The 19,139-nt window shown below is 38.5% G+C and overlaps 1 protein-coding gene and 1 long non-coding RNA gene across 14 annotated transcripts in view; one reads left to right on the top strand and one right to left on the bottom strand.

The window, feature by feature from the left end:
• Dscam2 (Down syndrome cell adhesion molecule 2) overlaps positions 1 to 19,139 on the bottom strand; it is a 151,723-nt gene that overhangs the window by 13,732 nt on the left and 118,852 nt on the right. For 4 of the 13 annotated variants that reach the window (XM_031980631.2, XM_076371241.1, XM_031980634.2 and 1 more), the window contains 14 exons: positions 14,535 to 14,679; positions 11,962 to 12,113; positions 11,113 to 11,385; positions 8,773 to 9,072; positions 5,212 to 5,331; positions 3,933 to 4,109; positions 3,531 to 3,681; positions 3,022 to 3,170; positions 2,819 to 2,950; positions 1,947 to 2,247; positions 1,135 to 1,313; positions 859 to 1,028; positions 370 to 508; positions 164 to 281 (listed from right to left, as the gene is read on the bottom strand). In XM_031980631.2, the coding sequence (XP_031836491.1) occupies positions 164 to 281; positions 370 to 508; positions 859 to 1,028; positions 1,135 to 1,313; positions 1,947 to 2,247; positions 2,819 to 2,950; positions 3,022 to 3,170; positions 3,531 to 3,681; positions 3,933 to 4,109; positions 5,212 to 5,331; positions 8,773 to 9,072; positions 11,113 to 11,385; positions 11,962 to 12,113; positions 14,535 to 14,679 (2,506 nt within the window). Of the gene's footprint in view, positions 1 to 163; positions 282 to 369; positions 509 to 858; positions 1,029 to 1,134; positions 1,314 to 1,946; positions 2,248 to 2,818; positions 2,951 to 3,021; positions 3,171 to 3,530; positions 3,682 to 3,932; positions 4,110 to 5,211; positions 5,332 to 8,772; positions 9,073 to 10,517; positions 10,803 to 11,112; positions 11,386 to 11,961; positions 12,114 to 14,534; positions 14,680 to 19,139 lie in introns of those variants that run through there. The other 9 variants (XM_031980636.2, XM_076371243.1, XM_031980638.2 and 6 more) reach the window with 5 other exon arrangements.
• LOC143174959 (uncharacterized) lies at positions 8,952 to 11,548 on the top strand. Its single transcript, XR_012999515.1, has 3 exons — positions 8,952 to 9,171; positions 10,028 to 10,829; positions 10,956 to 11,548. It is a non-coding gene; the product is annotated as an uncharacterized LOC143174959 (long non-coding RNA).

The raw sequence follows: 19,139 nt of genomic DNA, 5'->3' as shown, positions 1-19,139 counted from the left end.
ACTTTCAAAATTATAATTTGATCGAATTGTCAACAACAAAAAAATATGCTGGAAAGTATTATATTATATTAATTAATTGTTATAGTGAATTTTAAGTATTCTTGTTGCTTCCCTCGACTTTTATATAATAAATTATAATTTTCATTATTTTTATTATTGCTACCTTGTGTATAGATTATATTTTGTAATATGTCCGTTCGGTTCAAGGGGTGGGAGCCAAGAGATGAAGAGCGCTTGCGGTGAACTAACCACCACTTTTATATCTGCTGGACTACCTGGTACTATAATTAGAAATAAACTCCATTAAAATAAATTTTACACTGTAATCGTATCGAACGTATTTCAAAAATTTCTTCAGAAGTTAATTACCATCTTCTTCGGTTTGGCAATAAGTAACGGTGGTTGGTACTCCATCGCCAACTTTGGTGAAAGCTAGCACTTGTATAGTGTAATTCGTGAATTTTCTTAACCCCGTGAGTACAGTGGTCAAAGCACTTGTCTTTCGTACCTAAGGAAAAATTGACGATCAATGAATCTTTGAATATAGTAATAAAATGTTTTCTAAGTGAGTATACATCAATTTTACTAGTTATTAATAATAACTTAAAATATTCTGAATTGGATATAAAAATAAAGACAACTCTTTTGAACAAAATTGTGCCGATATGCACACAGCATTAAGAAATACAATGCTATGTATTACATGTGTACAATAAACCAATGAATTAAATAAAAAAAACAGCAAAAGATACACTATTTTAAATCATTTCTAATATATGGACGCTATCGGTCTTTCACGTTATTTCTCATTACAGTTCTTCAAGGGTTAATTACAGAAAGAACCCAATTTCCACTAACTTCCATTTCGTCGACGCTGCGCCACACGTCCGCCAAAATTGGTTCGTAATGCAACTTGTACCCTTGAATGATGCCATTGCTATGTGTGTTAGGTGGCGGTTGCCATGACACTTGAAGGGATTGGGAAGTTAGCGCGGCGCATCGGACATCTTCTGGTGGCATGCTAGGTACTGAATCAAGTTGTCTTTATTAAACATTGTTACAAGATTCGACTATGTAACGTTGCGAAGATGAAATTAGACTTTTTGCATTTCTTCGACCAGGAACATTACTCACCATCTTCCAAAGTTTGCGTGAGCAAAGGTTCAGAAAGTGGTCCAGACCCAACTTGATTATACGCCTGAACTACCAAAGTGTACTTTGTGTAGGGTCGAAGTCCTGTTAGCCGAAGTTCGGCACCCCCCTCTTCTCCGTCGCCGGATACAGAACTGAAGTTGTACGAGGGATTTGAAGAGCTGAAATAAGATTCTGAACGTAATGGAGTTCCGGATTGAGCCAGTCAAATAAACGTATTTCCCTCTATTTTGCACGGTGCAATGTTATCACATAAATGGCATAATATATTTTCATATCATTAAATAGTAAATTGATTAATAACTGAATACTCGTAAATACATTCCCCTATAATTAACCCTTTGCAGACGAAGATCCTTTGAAATATACAAAACCTCCAACAGATGAAGTCTATGTAGCGACTGTATAAATAATACAACAAGAGGAAACTAAGCACCGATCTCTTGCTGTTTGAGTAATTAATTCATTTGTTTGCGACTTAGAATTCCAAACATAAATATTTGATCTCTCCGAAATGTTGACATTCGTCCGCAAAGGGTTAAAGCTGATATGAAGTCTCTTAGGTCTCATTCTAAACTGTGCATTAATTATTTTTGGATGAAGCGATCTGTAATAAAACACTTCCAATCTATTTATTAATTTGGATAACGCATTTAGTTTCAAAAATTCGTTGAGTTTGAAATGTACGAAATCGAATAAAAACTAATGTGGTGTAAAGTAGTTCAAAGTTTGTTGTTAGTACAGCTTTGAAGTAGTTATTAAAGGAGATTTATTAAAGGGCTTAGCGAACTCACCTTGTTTCCCTATAGCCAACGTTAAATCCCTGGATATCACCGTGTCGGAGTTCAGGTAACGGCGGCGACCAGGAGATTAAGATTTCGGAGGAGGATAGAGCTCTCGCCGCAAGTTTAATTGGTGGACCGGCCGGTCTTTCTGGCTCTGTTCTAACGATTAGCTCTGCGGACGGTACCGACCTACCCGCCGGCCCTTCGGCTATTACACGAACAGTATACCTAGTCGCCGGCTTTAATTCGTCTATGAGGGCAGCGTACGGAAGTGGTGGTCCGGTGAATTCTTTTTGTTGCCACATACCACCTGTTCAGATTAATTCATTGTAAGAATATAAATTTTAAACAACAGTGCCTGTACACGTTATTATTATATTATATCATACCGTTACGTTACGTTATATATACTGTATAATGCACACATTGCAAAAACATTGCTCCTTCGTTTACATTTGTATACATTCAGAATTCGTATGCAGTTCGTGGATGTTTGTGTAAATTGATATTACTAAACAGTGACAACAGTAACCCGAGAATTGTTGTTTTAATGGGAGTTATACAATGTATATGTGGAATGCAATGAAGTATGCAAGAAACAATTTGTATTTGGTGGAAAATTATGTCGAGGAAATGCAAACGATTCTAATGTTTTCGAATTTCTTTGCTTTAAAGTTGTAGCAACTAAACTTCGTTTTGTTTATATTAATTTGTTATAAACGCCTAGAATATCTTTACTGTGTATTTCAAATAAAGTATTACTGTTGTAAGGAATAAGTATTTAGTCGAAAGTGTAATGGGCTGCATAAGGAAATAAGAGATACAGGTATTTGGCAATAGATGATACTTTTACGAATGAGAAGTAGTATAATAATGTTTACCAATGCCTTCTTTATATTCGAGGATGTATTTTGTCACTTCGCCAGTGTCTTGGGACTTGTGTTGCCATTTTACATTAATACTACGACTGGCAACCATTGCGGTTTCTAACGAATTTGGCGGGTGCGGTGGTTCTAAAATTCAAACAGAACAATGGTGTTCCAAATACGTAAATCACAACGAATCACTTAAATAACAATGCTACCTTGTACGAGGAGTTGCACCAATTGTTGTTCACGACCGTAAAGGTTACTCGCTTGGCAGAAATACGCACCGCTGTCAGACGCTTCTGCATTGGATATTTGTAATTGGGCTATTACACCATCGGGCGTTTCCTCTCGCTTGACAGTAACCCTTTAAGTACAATATTGGTTTCGTGAAAAATTTTGGCCTTTCAATGACAGCAAAAGTTAGCATTCATCTTTAAAATGCATAAAATTTGTTTAAGGTACTATTCTTTTCGTTATTAAATAAAAAATTAATTCTTTGTTAGTTCATTAAAAAATTTCCTTTTCTTCTTTCGTACACAAAGAATATAATTCCATCGTTCTCCATTCTAAAGTGATTAAAATGTGCAATGAAACCCCTTTGACGTTTATTTAACTCCTCAAGAATTTATGAAATTTTATCCTTTCATCGTTAGACGGTTTAATAGATTATAACTTTCGAAGTATGAGCGTTCCATGTAATAACTTGCTAGGCAATTAGCTTTACCGATAGTTTGTCGAGGGGTTTAATTCAATTTTTCCTCCCTTTAACCAAGTGACGGTAACTGGTGTGTCGCCGTGCACCTCGCAATGCAACGTCGCGGTGTCGCCCTTTTTCACGGTGACGAGCCTCGAAGGTGCCGCAAAATATGGAGATGCTATTAACATAATAAGAAAGATATGAATGCCATCTTATAGAAAAAAAAATATGTACTAAAGTAAAATTATATCTATTATATCTAATTATATCTATAATTATATTAACTACCATTAAGCTTGATGATTAGTGTAAATAATTTTGATTACAATTATTCCTTTAAATATTTTCAATCAATTCTGATCATTTGCGACAGAAGATATGATTTAATCTTCAAAGATAATTCGATTCAAAGATAATTAAAGAACTCACAGTTCACTTTCAATTGGACCACTTTTCCAATGCCACTTCCGATACCGTTGCTAGCTTGACAGAGATAGAATCCTTCTCTGTCTTCTTTCACGTGTTGCAGAAGCAGGGAACCATTGCTGAGGATTTTCGTGTAATCTCTTTCTCGCAACTCCTCGTATTCACCGGACTTGCTTCCTGCTTCGAAAAAATTTCGTTTCGATCTATGAATTAAACTAACGATTTTCTTCTATTTTTTATTGATTATATATTTAAAAAATTTTTTTAATAATTTAAAATATTTCAATTTTATGCTTTTTAAAGTATCCTCGCAATCAACTATAGAATCTTGTTTAATTTTTTATATCCACCAACGAGAAGCAAGAAAAATCTAGAACTTATACCTCTTACTTACTTACTTAAAACATAGATACTTAGAACTCATACCTCTAACAAAATAATCCTCTTTCTAGACTCGATAAAAATAGTGTTAAACTTAACTTCAGAATCTCAGGACATTTGCTCTATATAAAATTATTTTATCCGCATATGGCTCTCTTGATTTCATGCAAACCGTACCCAAAAATCATTGTCTGTATGTCGCTAAAGTCCTTAAACTTTTTCTTTTCTGTATTTGAACACTAGGTTTACGGAATGCGTCAATTTGACGTATATTGAATTTTATAAACATTATTTCCTAAATGTTTAAGTTGACTCTAATTGATACAATGACACCAGTATGTATCTCCATTATCTATTTTTAAACATCGAACTTTCAAAATTCGAACGATCCAACATGAATTTTTCTAGGATTAATATAACAAACCGTACAAAAAATAACCGTAAATGTAGTGTTAAGAAATTGGCAAATCTTGAAATTAACCTGTTAACTATGGAATTCAGTTTCAAAAGTCTCTCGTTTTGCGCGCAATAAAATTAAGAAATGAAGTACGTACTAGTCAAAGAGAGGACTAAGAATTTTAGGTACAAGTAATTTTAGAAAAATTACATATTTATCCAAAAAAATAAAGAATTCATCGTTGAAAGAATTGATATCATTTCAAGCTTTAAATTGATGTGTATACTCGTCAAATGCAGTTAACTGCTTAAAGCGCGAGATAAAATTTTGTCGTGTATGAACTAAATTTGTAGGTTGCGTATAGAAGATCATCAAAAATGTACTATTTAAGTATAGGTTTAGTTAAAAATGGTAACCCTAATCCAAGAATTTAGTGTTAATTCACTGGCGAACCAGTTTGTGAAAAAGGCTCTTGCTGGACGCGGAGGAATGAAAAATTCTTACCCGTGGCTTTTTTCCAAACGATAGTGGGAGTGGGCACGCCCTGCGCTTGGCAGTGCAAGGCGACGTGCTTGTTCCTCTCGACGCTGACGTCCGTCGGCTCGACGATCCATCGCGGCGGCACTGAAAACCAGAGCGACTAGCTTTAGGCGAGTCCGTCGCGGGCCTCCTATCCAAATTATCTTTTTTCTTTCTTTTTTTTCGTCGTTTTTCTCTTTTCTTTTACTGGTCGTTAGCGATTTAGAGACAGGTACGTCGTGACAAAGTCGTGAAAAGCGCGGTCAAAGAAGAGCTCGTCGACGGTGTGGCGCGATGTCGCCGGAAGTGGAAGCGCCGAGATCGTATATATATACAACGATGATACACTGTACAAAGAGAGATAGAGAGAAAGAGAGAAAGAGAGAGAAATAGAAAAAGAGAGAAAGTGTGATATACAAAAAGTATAAAAAAAGAAAATTCGACGGACGTGGCCCTTTCGTCGACGAGGTTCTGTCGTTCTTGAATATACAATACGATTTATCCGGAATCGTTATGATCGCCATTCGAACACGCGGCGTGAGAGAGTTTCATCGCGATACCGATGCCCGATATATCAGTGATTTCGTTCGTATCGTATTTTTTTTTTTCTCTTTTCGTCATGGTGGATGGTAGATCGCGTTACATGAGAAAGTGACAGAGAGACATTAAGACAAAGTGAATGAAGGTACGTGGGTGAGGTAAAGTATGGAAGTGGGGTACGATTCGATGCGTGGCGTCTTCGGTGGTCTCAGCGTTTCGACTTTTCGTCAACGCTTCATCAACGTGTGTTTCTCGCGATCCCGCGATCATTCCCGCGAAGTAACAACGGACTTCTCTACGGAGGATTCACGAATAAGCATTTCTGTTCTCAATACACCATAAAACGTACAGGTAACCCAAGGGCAGTAAAAAAAAATACCATAGACACAGGAACGAGAAAAAAAATTGAAAAATAAAAAGAAGAAGGTACAGAGGAACGAATACAGAAGTAAGTAGACAGGTGGTGCACAATAACGAAGCATCTATCGAGACTCATCAATATGTAATAGTAAGTAAGTACTATCTACGCTGTTCAGTCCGCCACTATGTGTGCAATCATTTCTAAATGCGGATACCGGATGACACATGTAATAACGATCATGGATCCTAGGACGCCGCGCATCGATGATGAATGTCGAGAGTTTCAAGGCTTGTCTTATAATCGTTCAGGTGTACTGTTTGGCGGGTTCTACTTTTTACGGTGGTGAAAAACGCTGCACAAGCGAGATACTGTGAGTGGGAAGTTCCAACGTTTTACAAGACGGCAAATACCGGCCACGCATTAACGCGTGCGACAATATAATATATATGTATATATATATAGATATATATATGTGTCTTTGTGTATATATATGTATATATATGCACGTGTGCATCTGTTCGTGTGTGCAAGTGTAAGTGTTTGTATATGTATGCGATGTTCTGTAAGATACTTGTTCAAATAAGTAGAACTCTCGGAAGAAAAGGCGCAAATTGGGCAGGACATGTGTAGGTACGGAATGAGAGCATGTCGGCGGTAGACCGAAAGATATATCGTGGAAATGCGAATAATAATATATATAAATATATATATATATGCGTCTATATATATAGATATATATAAGTACCCGCTTCTAACGACTAGTTCGATGAATACGAATTTAATTAATAATAATACGTACTACTAGCCTACATTACACGGGTCGCTACGTAATGGCAGGGCACGCGTTCCTGTTTCAAAATGGCGGCCACGCTTCGACCGATATTCTCAAGTGAATTCCGTAAACATTAATTTTCCACATTTTTCGAAAGGTATAGTAGATTTTGTTTTTCTTTATGGTTTAAAATATACACGTTTCGCGAGACGTTCTCGCGTGCCCCAAGTCGCGCCGCGACACAAGGAAATATAAAAGACAGCGTCACAGATAGAAAAGACAGTGAGAGGTAGACAGAAAGAAAGCATGCATAAAAGTGTTTTAATCAGAAAAAAGGGTTGCCTTCGAACGAGCCCAAAGGAGAGCCAGCGCAGTAGGTTCGTGAGAATATTACGTTCTGTTTTTTTTTCGGTCGTGAGCAGTGTGGCACGTGCTCGTACTCGGGTGATCAAAGATAACACTTAATTATATATATATATAATATAAGTAAGTAAATATATATGTACAGAAAACATGTAAGGTGATGCAAGACAAGAAAAATAGTTACACTTCGCTACGATCTTAGAGAGAAGAGACATGCAGATAAAAAAGTGTTTTGTTTTGTCAATGCTCACATACACGCACGCACGCAGGCCAGAAGAGTTTCATTGTCATTTCATATTTGTTTTTTTTTCGTTTTTTTTCGATATCATTTCATTTTATCGATTCGTTTGGTTGATTGGTTGGTTGGTTGCTCCGTTTAAAAAACGAGTAAAATAAGGAAAGGTGCAAACTGTTACCTTTATTATTCGGTCAAGTCAAGCAAACCTCGGGGGGTCCACGAGATACCGACGCATTCCCAGAGAGCCAAAGCAACGTAAATGTAATACACACTGTGTCTGAGGGATGGAACCACGGAAATATAGGATAACGGGAACGAATCCATGAATAGGAGGAACGGGGTTTCGTGATAAACGCGTGATCTCGCTTGGAACGGACTTCAGTTATCTTGTTGAACATATCGCAGTATAAATCGTTTCTACGATGCAGATCAATAATAATTCGCTGGATGCTCGTCTTCGATCCGGGCGAGAACACTTTTACGATTAAAGATGGTGACGCAAGGATCGAATTAGTAAGCGTTATGACATGACGATGGTAAAATGGGGGATGATATCGGTGATAATGAGGGACAGGAGGACAGAATGGATTTGATGGGATGCTGCGAGGGATGGGGTCTCTTGGGATCGGTCTCGATCTTGACGTTCCATCTATTGAGAACTGTTTACTATTTTCATTTATCTTTCGTGATTCGGATATTGTAATATATATTTTTAGGTGGATTTCTGTTACGCATACAAGAGATAGAAAATGTTACTACAAAAATTGGTCGTCACGTACGAAGTTTCCGAACAAGTAAGTCAGTTTAAAAACATAAAGTCAGTTTAGTCTTATACATATCTGAACGAGATTAAACTCCATTCCTTCGGAGAAAATATTCTACTCAATACTTTAACACTATCATTCCATTTACAAGACACATACAATTCACCATCATCCTATAGTCTCCCATTAATCTTCAAAAATACTGTTTTAACTATCTAATTCTGCAAACATAACCTATCTTCTAAAAACAATTGTATACAGTAAAAACTTGTTCATCGGAAACAAAAGAAACCGCACAAGTTGAAAGACTTCAAATAACTATACATTAATTCAAGATTAAATGCATGTCTATTATCAAAATGGTCATAGATAACAAATACACAAATGAGAAATTTTGCGTGTGTATGCTGTCAACGTCGAGATCGATGACCGTCGACAGAGATGGTCGGGGACGATAGGTTGCTGTCGGGGGATGACGATGGAAAAGGGTCGCCGATCATCTAGTTACCTTTTACCTGTAGCTTGGCCGTGTACCTGACCTCGGCGGCGGGGTTCGCGGCGACGCAGGTATAGTCGCCGGAGTGCTCGGCCGCGAGGTTCGTTATACTGAGGAGGCTTGAGTAGGAATCCAGTTGGGAGACGTTTGCGACGGAAGCCAGATTCGGCGGCAAGGGAAAGGGACTTTGGCCGTCTTTTAGCCAGGATATAGTTAGGGGTGGATCACCCGCCGCGACCCCGCACACCGTCCGCGTCCGCATCCCCTCGGATAGTCCCTCTTGGAACGTAAATGGCTCAATAATAGGGGGTACTGGAAAAGGTCAAGAGAGAAGAGAGAACCATACGTGAGAGCGAGAAAAAGATGGCACCAAAAAAAATGCAAGAACCGTTTTTTTTTCTCTTGTACAAGGTACAAATGTGTTTTTCCTTTTTCTTTTCAACTTATATATGTATGTATATATATATATGTGTGTATAAATATATACAATATATATATTTGGTTTCTTATAGTAGCGGCATGTATTTATATATTATATAGACAGTAGTACGTCCATGTATATGTATAGATATATATAGAATATAATATGTATATATATATACGTAGAATATGTACAATAGAGGCATAGTAACGTAGCAATGTAGAGGAGAGAGAGGGTGGCCCCGCCGCGGACCTGCCCCTGCCGCCCTTAAACACCTTATACATAGAAGTTTGGCATACTCACGACACATACGCTCGTTCTCAACGCAAGAGCTAGCATTCGTCGACCCTTCCAAAATTCTGTTTCGTAGACTTCATCTGATCGCCAGGAATTTTGGCATTTGGAAAGTATTAGCTTGATGGGAAAGGAACTCGATTGTTTAATATTGATACAGACAATTATTACAGGTAATTAACTTTAAAGTATCTTAACAGATTTCTTCGCACTCTAAAATCTTCGATTAAATTCTATTCTAGAGAAACAGTATGTTCAGACTTCCAACTTTCCAACGATTACTTCAATAATCAAATAATAATGATAACAACCCCATAAAATATAAAAATTCACGATTTATTATCATGCGCAAGCTACTTGAAGAAAGTTCAATGACGAGTGGATCATTTTGTGGTTACCTCCCATCAATCTAATATCACCAAAACGGTTCTACAATCCGGTGAAACCTAAACCCAAAAGAAGATCAATCTTCCATTTGCCGTGTATTTTCGAAGGGTCGATGCAAGGACCAAGGAGAAAACATGGGAGATAATAGTGGCAGGTCTCGTGCAGGAGGATGAGCCACGCTAAGCGTGAGCTGTCATCGAGATCACGCCCTCAGGTCTCTACGTTCCTGAGCGGCGTTCGAGGCGTCGTAGTAAAAATCCTTCTCGAATGAACGCGCAAAGAACTCTTGTATCGGTCGTGGGATCAGAATTCATCGGTTGTACCGGTCCACGTCGAAAGCTATTTACAGCGGCGGCATCAGTGCAAACACTCGGAACATTGATCCCGTAAGGAAGCAACGTGAAAGAACGTCGGTGAACGAACGCGCGTTTCGCGTGTCCACGCGGTGTATGCAGTGTAATTTGATTTATTCGAGTGTCTCTACTTTGCCAGACATTTGTTTTCTCTCTTTTTGTTCCCCGTTTCAGATCCTCACGCGCTTCATTCTCGAGTTACTTGGGCAGACCGTGTACGCACTCGTACTCGCACTCGCTCGGATTTTCGGGCGGGCAGGCGGTCGTCGGGCAAAAGTGAAGGGGGCCTAGAGGAGGATTACCATGAACCACAAGCCGCTGCGTGTGTGATACCTCTGCGGCCAGATTACGGGCCACGCACGAGTAGTTGCCGTTGTGATCTGGAGATAAACTTTCAATCATCAGTATGCTATTGTACTGGTCCACATTGGTGACGCTGACACGCTCCGATAGACCCATCGATCGTCCGTCCTTGAGCCAGGAGATCGAGAGAGGCAGATCGCCCCTGGTCACCGAGCATGTCAACGTGGTGCGCTCGCCGAGGTGGAGGTCGCGATCTGCCGTGAATGGGCTAATTTTGGGAGGAACTGGAATAATAACAACAACGACAGCGGGTGAGCTCGAGAACCATTACACGATGAACCAAACACCATATCCCTGGTAGCCGGACCACGTCCAACGGGAATCCTAGAAATTCTGTTCTTTTCCTCCTTTCATTTTTTTTTACGCTTTCTTCGCAGGGATCGATCTTACGATACTTCACCTCCTGCCTGGTTCGTCTAAGTTCTTCTTCCATGGTTGGACATAAGATGATTGGATTAAGGTTTAGACTCGACGTCCGACTTGTGCGATCGCCTGCAACAACCGTAGAATAGGGAATTGAAAATGAGACCCTACCGATCACTGCTACGTCGCCGGATCTTCTTGCGCTGTGGCCTTGCTTGTTCCTCGCTGAACACGTGTAGACCCCTGCGTCCCCCTTCTTCTGCACGCTTGAGATCACTAGGGTACCGTCCAGAAGCACTTTTTGCCGGAGATCGTCCGGCAATTCACGATTCGCGCGTTCCCACTTGATTTCCTCGATCGGGTAGCCGGCGACTGGACACTTCAAGCGAAGAGTTTCACCGGCGACGGCGGTTACCTTTGGTATTAGGCGGATGTATGGAAGACCTGTAATTGGAAATTATTCATTTGTTGGATATGAAACTATAAATATGTTGCTCATTGTGTTTTCTACTAAATTTGTATATACGTACGTTCAATATTACCTAAAGGATATTATTTGGTAAATATGTTGACTATGTAGCAGGTATTATGATTAAATTCTCATTTTCTATTATTGGTCTTTTTGTCTTAAGGTTTATTGGGTGATTCGATTTACTTATTTTACTATTATTACTCTAATATTTTTACTCGTTAAATCAAATAAATTAATAGCTCATTGAGAGTGTATCATACTCGAGTCAGATTCTAGCAAGAATTTAATGATACTTGATATTTTCCGTATAAGATCATCTAATATTTAGTTTCAGTTTTAATATTTTCACCTAAATTTAAATATGAATCGAAAAGTAAAACGTTAATAGAATTTACGTACTGAAGAGACGTAATATTTAAATAATTCCGTTAATTATAGTGATATGAATCTTCTGTTTAAATGAAATTACATGTAGGTATATAATTGCATATACATATTTCTTAAATGTTTTGCAAAGGTTTTAATTATGATAGCTAGAATGAGTGTACCATAAACGTTGAGACGAGCAGCGTGATTGGCTTTTCCAGCCCGATTTTCGGCCGTACAAGAATATTCGCCACCATCCTCCACCATCGCGTGACTGATATTGACGTGGGATATGACGTCCCCGTGGACTGTGACGTATTGACCTATGACAAATCTGTGAATACACAGGAAACATTCTTTTTAATCAAACGAACTAAAACGTATATTCGGAAATTTTTCAAATAAAAAATACTTTCGTTATTACACTTTCTAGACGGTAAAAATGCAAAGAAAGATTTACTTAATAATTAGATAAATGACCATTCTATACAAAATATTATTTATTCTTTCATGACGAAGGAGAATAAAAATCATGTTTTCTCAATGAAAAATACTGAAGTTTTTAATAGAAGTAGTAAAAATAAATGAAATAATCGTGATGCAAAAATGAATAGTTAGCATTTATATAAATACGTTTCGAAAGATTTAAACAAACGAATTCGTCTTTTATAATAATTTCAGTATAATAACTGTAGTAGTTTCTATAGTTAAAAGATAGTCGAGAATGAATGAATTTCTCTCGTTCTATGAAATAACAAAAGCTTTCGCATTACTGTTCATGATAGTTTCTCGAAAGTAAATAACGTTCATTGTCTATAATTACAAAAGCCATTTTTAAGTATGTCATTGCGATGCAATAATATTGCTTCCAAAATATAAAGAAAATATTTGTCCCGACAATTCATACCAAATCGATTTCGCTAGCGGGTAGGTACGTGCGGATGCAGAAGAGCGAAGACCCGTTTCCGGATACGATGGAAGGAAATGGTTGGCTGCCATAGAAGAGCAGCAGCAAAGAATCACTTTGCATCTTATATGCCGGTGGTGTTGTATAAAAGAGTGAAAATGTAAATATTATATTTCCGTGTTTTTTGGATACTGTGCTGAATGCACTAAAGTGCAATACAGACGTTACCGCAATTATTTGACAGTGGAAAGCGATAACTTTGAGTTTTAATGAAAAATATGAGATCAATTTGAAATTGACCAGTCGATTAAGTATTAAGTCATTCTGTTTACAAATTAAATAATGTTTTCAAAACTGAAGAAACTATTAGGTTACATCTATGTAATAATCACAACTGAGATAAGAAAAACTATGAAGAAGATTGCAACTTATTGTTTGATTCCTTACTAATGAATTTTAACTGTGAAAAAGAATGGAAACGTCCATTCGCGCATTTGTCGTAGAAAGAGTACGCGAAACAAATGATCAAACATGTTTGAGTAGCAGTGCACAGCCTTCAATGACGTTGCGTCAAAGTTTCGTGACACACGGATCATAAAAGGCTCAGTTATAGCACTTAAAGAGACAGTGGCTTTAATTCACAGGTCGGAAAATAAGCTCTGTCGCATGATAATGCACTGGCTCGCCGTGCGTGGCTGTGCTAACTGCTTTTTTGCCACAAAAGCAGCTCGTAATGTTGTGCCATTGACCGTATTCGCTGAATTTAACACAGCGTGATTACGTTTTGTATTCATGGCTGAAAATAATTATGCCGAAGAAACGTTATGACAACTTTTCATAGGTTATGATCATAACAAATTATTATAAAGAACATGTGTCAAGAGGACAGTCATTTCATGTGTTATTTTATTAATTATATTTATATTGTTGTATAAATTCTTTATAGTTCCGCATAAGAAAACCTATTTTCGGTAAAGTAAAACACTTTTTCCCACAAATTGATTACGTTTTGTTATTTTGAAGAGAAGCGTTTCTATATTTTTACAATAAACCTACAGGAATCTGAAGTAACTAACAAATTAGAAATCTAATTGTAAACAAAATACTGAATATATATTTATATGATTCGCATTATCTTTTTAAATCCTGTCTTTGAGTTTAATATTTTCATACTTCTTGAAGTACTCGAGAGAAGGAAACGTTCGGCTGCAACGAGAGAACACGAGCGAAGAATCTCGGGAGGTCTTTTATGTCGATCAATCGTTAAATCGTACGAGAGCTGTATATCTTCACGTCCACTTCTATTGACGCCTTTTCCAGACTTGTGTCCCGCAGGATCGCAATGAATATTCCAGCTTCTTGCCAGGATATTGCACTTGAAATTGAAATTAGCTCTGGCACAAATACGACCGGCACCGTCCTCGACGCTCGATCGCATTTTAATTATGGGCCATCGAGCACGCGTTGAAAGGATCGTTTTTGAATTACAGTCGCCTACTGACGGGGAATCAATCGCAGAAGAAACATGGTATTCAATTCATGGTTTCATTGTCGCAGTATCGTTTGATATACAGATGCTTGGTGTTTTTCATTACAGAATTTAACGATGCTTCGACGAATATCAATTTTCTGTGTCTCTTCTTAAATGTCTATCGACCCAAAAATTAATAAAATTTAATGCAAATTTAATTATAGTAATTTTGAAATAAAATTTTCTTTTCATTGATTCATTTGGCGCCTGATTTCGTAGATGGATTTATCCTTTGAAACTTACCATAGGTTATTTGAATTCAGTTTTGTTTCTAGGTTTTGTAGTTTCCATTTATACATAATAAGACAAAAACTTACCTTCCATTCGTTGGCAAAGGGAACCCGTCTAAGGCCCATGTGACTTGCGGTGTGGGATTCCCTGCCGCAGAACACTTCATGGATACGGCTGGTCCAGGTTGCATCGTTTGCGAGATGAATGAGTGTAATAGCATCGGCGGTGCATCTGAAATAAAAGAAGACACAAAATAAAATTATAAAAGAATAAAATTATTTACGAATAAGGTAAATCTGGGTTAGATGGTCAGATCTTATTTACATTGTCAAATATCTATATTTTCAATTGTTTTTAGCAATATATTGAATTTTGCGCATAGGCCTATTTGACTATTCTTTTTATACGTATCTACTTTCATAAATATATTTTCTTTTTGTTAGGTATTAGTGATGTTTACGATGTAACAGTTCTTTTAAAAAAAGTGGGCCATCTCTCTTACCCTATTTAAAATATCGCTATATCTACTTCAATGTAATATTAATCAATTTTTGTGAAATATGTTGCAACTCTTTAGAAAAATGTATTTTTCAAAATTTTAGAAAAACGAACACTTATTAACACTAGAACTATCGAGCATTTAATATGATTGATATGTGATCCGTGTATAAATTATAACAATAGATTATTTTCAGTTTCTTCAGACATTCATTATAGTATTCAAGTGAAACTATTTATTTTCAAAGTCATTTCGAATATTTAATGCTTTTAAGGTATCAATAATTGCGAAACAAGGAAACCGAAACCAGTCATTTTGACTGGTACGGTTCTAGTGTTAACCCCTTGTCTTATAACAACGTGTCAGACTCGCGGTGAAGATTTTCAACACAATTTAACAAACATAAATATTATTTGATTCATTCGAATTCAAAATAAATATTATTCTTCTGTAATCAATTATTATACTTAACAGTAAACACAGACATAGAATGTACCTATAATTTTTCTCTTTATCGAATAAATTATTGATGACGAAGTAGTTATATTGATCGGAGATGAGAATAAATAATAGGGCAAGGGGTTAGTATGATTAATAAAAGTAAATTTTTAAATTACAGGAACATCGAGAATGAACATATAAGTTTTGAAAGAAATATTCGTTTAACATTACATTTCTGCTTCGAGCACTCCGTTTCATCATCTCAATTCTCAGAAAAAAGGTTACAAACTTTCCTCGAGCCGTTTAGCCATAAAAAATCCAAAATATGCACCTGTTTCTCAGGGTTTCAAACCATCGCGGCCCTTAAGTCAGCTGCGAAATTCTCACTAAAGCGTTTCTGTCAAGTATATACGCACATCTCCACTCCTCGATGATTTTTACGGACGCACGCCGCCATAAAACACGGTGAAAAAGAAATTGGAGGCTTCACTTCGAACGTAGCACGCGCCTCTTGTCGATCCGTGCTTTCTCCCCCAAAGCCCATTTCTCATCTGACACTTTCGCGAGTGCGCGTTCACGCGACTTCAAAGAATCATCGGAGCCACGGAGCACCCGGGAATAGCGGTCGTAGGAATATCGAAAGGAAAAACGAGAGGGAAATACAGGAAGATCACGAGAACAATAGAGAAACACGGGCAAGAGACAAATCCTTTTTAGCGTTGGTATTCCGAAGCTCGGTTGAAGTCTCGATCAGCCGAGTAGTCGTGTTCTATGAGGATCGCGGTTGAAAAGAATCTAAAAAGAGCGACGAACAGCGAAAAAAGGGGAACAGGGAAAATGGAGGTGGGTGAGTATACGGGAAGCATAGAGCAAGAAAAAAGAGGTGAAGACAAGAAGAGGAGTGCCGGAACGGTGATCAATCCGCGATATTCGCGCAGGTACAATGACCGTCGGCGCAATCGAATATCCATCTCGTTAAGAACGATACGTTCCGCTGTACGGGTGGGATATCAAGGATAGTGGGGAATGCGGAGGCAGTCGGTAGCCAGCTGAAGAAAGAAGCTCGCGAGGCTGGGGCGTGAAAGACCCGGGCCCGGAGAATCTTGATTCTGAAAGCCCCTGCCGCGCATCGTAATAGAAAACGAAAAACAATGGGCTCGCTGCGACGGAAGCGTGGGCGAATATTTTTTCTCTCTCGATGTTTCTATCCTCGACGACACGCTGAAGGGGACAACGCGAGCGGAAGAAAGAAGGAGAGACCAGCGGCGGGGAACGAGAAGTCCAAGATCGAAGCTTCCTCTCGTCGCGGCTGCAAGGACGAGGGACTTTTCATAATTAAAAGTGTCGATTTTCGTCGTCATTAAAAATGCTCCGGCGACACGTTACAAAGAACAGGTTCCGACGCTTAGGAGGGGGAGAGACGGCTCTGGAGTGCTCTAGAGCGTTTCTTTCCCGCAACGCTCGGCTCTTCTAGATGAACGAGGACGGTCGTCGCGGATGGCGCTCACGGACCCGTGAAGAGATTGATGAACCTCGTCTCGATGCCTCCGAGCGATCGTCGATACGTGTTCGCGGGATCGCGAAAACTTGTCCTCGGACTTCAATGGAAATCCCTCTGCCAGCCTCGCTCTGTCTGCGAGGGAAAATTGCGCGGCAAAGAAAATGGAGGCCGGATGTACTCGCGAAATGAAACCGTCTGGGAGGGCGCACGGAATTGTTCCTGTACTTCTGTGTTTCGGGGGACTTTCGGCTGGGATTTTGGTATGGAGGCGGAGAGGGAATTGGATTCTGCTTTAAGTTCTCGAGTCTTTGGAGCGCTCGCATGAAAATGTTTTTGGGAGATTTGGGAAATTATAGGGATTACGAGCTTGCGGATGGGACACGGTTCAGTGCTGCCTTCGAATTGTCAAATTTCATGCAGAGAAAAACAAACAATTGGAGATGGCGTAATATAAATTGATTAAGTGAAGATAATTGACATGTTGAGAGCTGCACGATTTTGCCAAGAAAAATATACAAAATGAAAATAATGGAATATCAAACTATATGATTGAATTGTTTTATTATTATTGCAGGTTTATCTTGTTGAATGTCACTACATTAGGTAGTGTTACTTGTAATATAGAAAAGTTTTCAAATAATCATCGTTTAATTGAATGAATTATAGTAATTCGATTTGATTTAGGTCACCGGTGACCTCCATGGCATCCAACGTGTTAAATAAAGTTGAATGATTCGAAGTCCTGAAAAAGCATGATGTAGAATACAGTGGATAGTGTGTGATTAGTAGAATGAAGGTAAAATGAAATGATCTTATTTTTGTAATGATCTTATTTATAGTTAATAGATTTCTCGCAGAGGTTGCATTGAAGAGTCTCGTGTTCCAACTTTGACGAGGAATTTAGAAAACTTTGTTTAAACGTCTCAGAATTTCTGGGCGCCAGTGGCCAGGTGTAGGTGTATCCTCGGAAAAACGTGAATCTTCATTCGTCGGCGAAATACGAGGCAGCTTTGGCGTGTTCACGTTCGCGAGCAGAGGGAAATTTCATAACGCACCGTGCCCCATAATTTCTACGGGAACGTAATATTCACCGCCAGCCCGCTCGCGCTTTTAATATACGCAAATTCGCGAGCCTTTTTTCTCGGGATGGACCCTTCTGCGCAGACGCGGGAAACGGCGGAAATTAAAAGATCGCGCGACCTCGACGAGGAGACGGGCTTCAAAGATAACAGAAATCGAAGATGTGGTTTGACTGCTTTCGTGATACGTGTTGCCTCGATATGTACGATGGTGGATGTTTCTTCTATTTTGATAGACCTACTTTCAAAGACGGTAACGGGGAAACCGGGTATTAAGTAAATATACTCGAAATTTATTGGACGATTTTTCAAATGAAAAAGAAACGTTGAATCTGTTGACTGAGAAGATGATTTAGTTTCTTAATTGTAGTTGATCTGACTTACGCATGATTCATCATTTGTCTCCTGTTTACTAAGAGATTTTTCAAGAGATATTGAATTGTTCTTAACTTTGCTTGGTTTTATAATGGGCAAAACAGATCCACTCTATTATACTTCAATTCTTGTTTATAACTTGAAAATAAAATACCTTAATTACTGTAATAACGATTTTTAAACAGTATTTCAAAGAAAAATACCTATTTCATACACATTTCTGCTTAGCTTAGTTTATTCCAGCCAGCTTTTTTAGCTATAATATTATTTCCTCTATCACAAGTTTCGATCAAAATAAAGCAAAAATACTTTAACTAAAATATTAATCTAACTAAACCTTGCATCATCTAGTGTTTCTAACGGTATTTAAAATATTAGTTCCTCAAGTTGTGCTCAACTCTGGCCACAACAATTCCCCATTTAGGAGGTCTATTCAAGCATCAGGCGTCCAAGAACAGAACCGCATCAGCGTTGCAAGTCACTCGATGGCAGACAATGACAAGTAACGCGTAACAAGGAAACACGTGTAACTCAACTCTAGCTCGTCAACGACGATTCTTTTTTTCCCTCTCGGTTCGCGGCATTAGAGGCTAGCCGGTTCCTTCCGTGGCACCCTCTTTGCCGCTTGCGAAATTGCAACGAGTCTCTCCCTCTCCCTCCCTCTCTATCCAGGCCATCGTGCGTCCTTACCGCGGCACCGCTTGCTCGAATTCCCTTTGACGTAAATTCCGTGCATTACCGACGCTGACGAGCGAGAGACGCTAACTTCATTGTTGTTTCAAAGGCCCTCCTCTCC

The sequence above is a fragment of the Nomia melanderi genome, chromosome 10 (genome assembly GCF_051020985.1).
Source record: "Nomia melanderi isolate GNS246 chromosome 10, iyNomMela1, whole genome shotgun sequence".
NCBI lineage: Eukaryota > Metazoa > Arthropoda > Insecta > Hymenoptera > Halictidae > Nomia > Nomia melanderi.
Note: the sequence above shows the minus strand (reverse complement) of the source record. Positions and strands in the feature narration are given on the sequence as shown.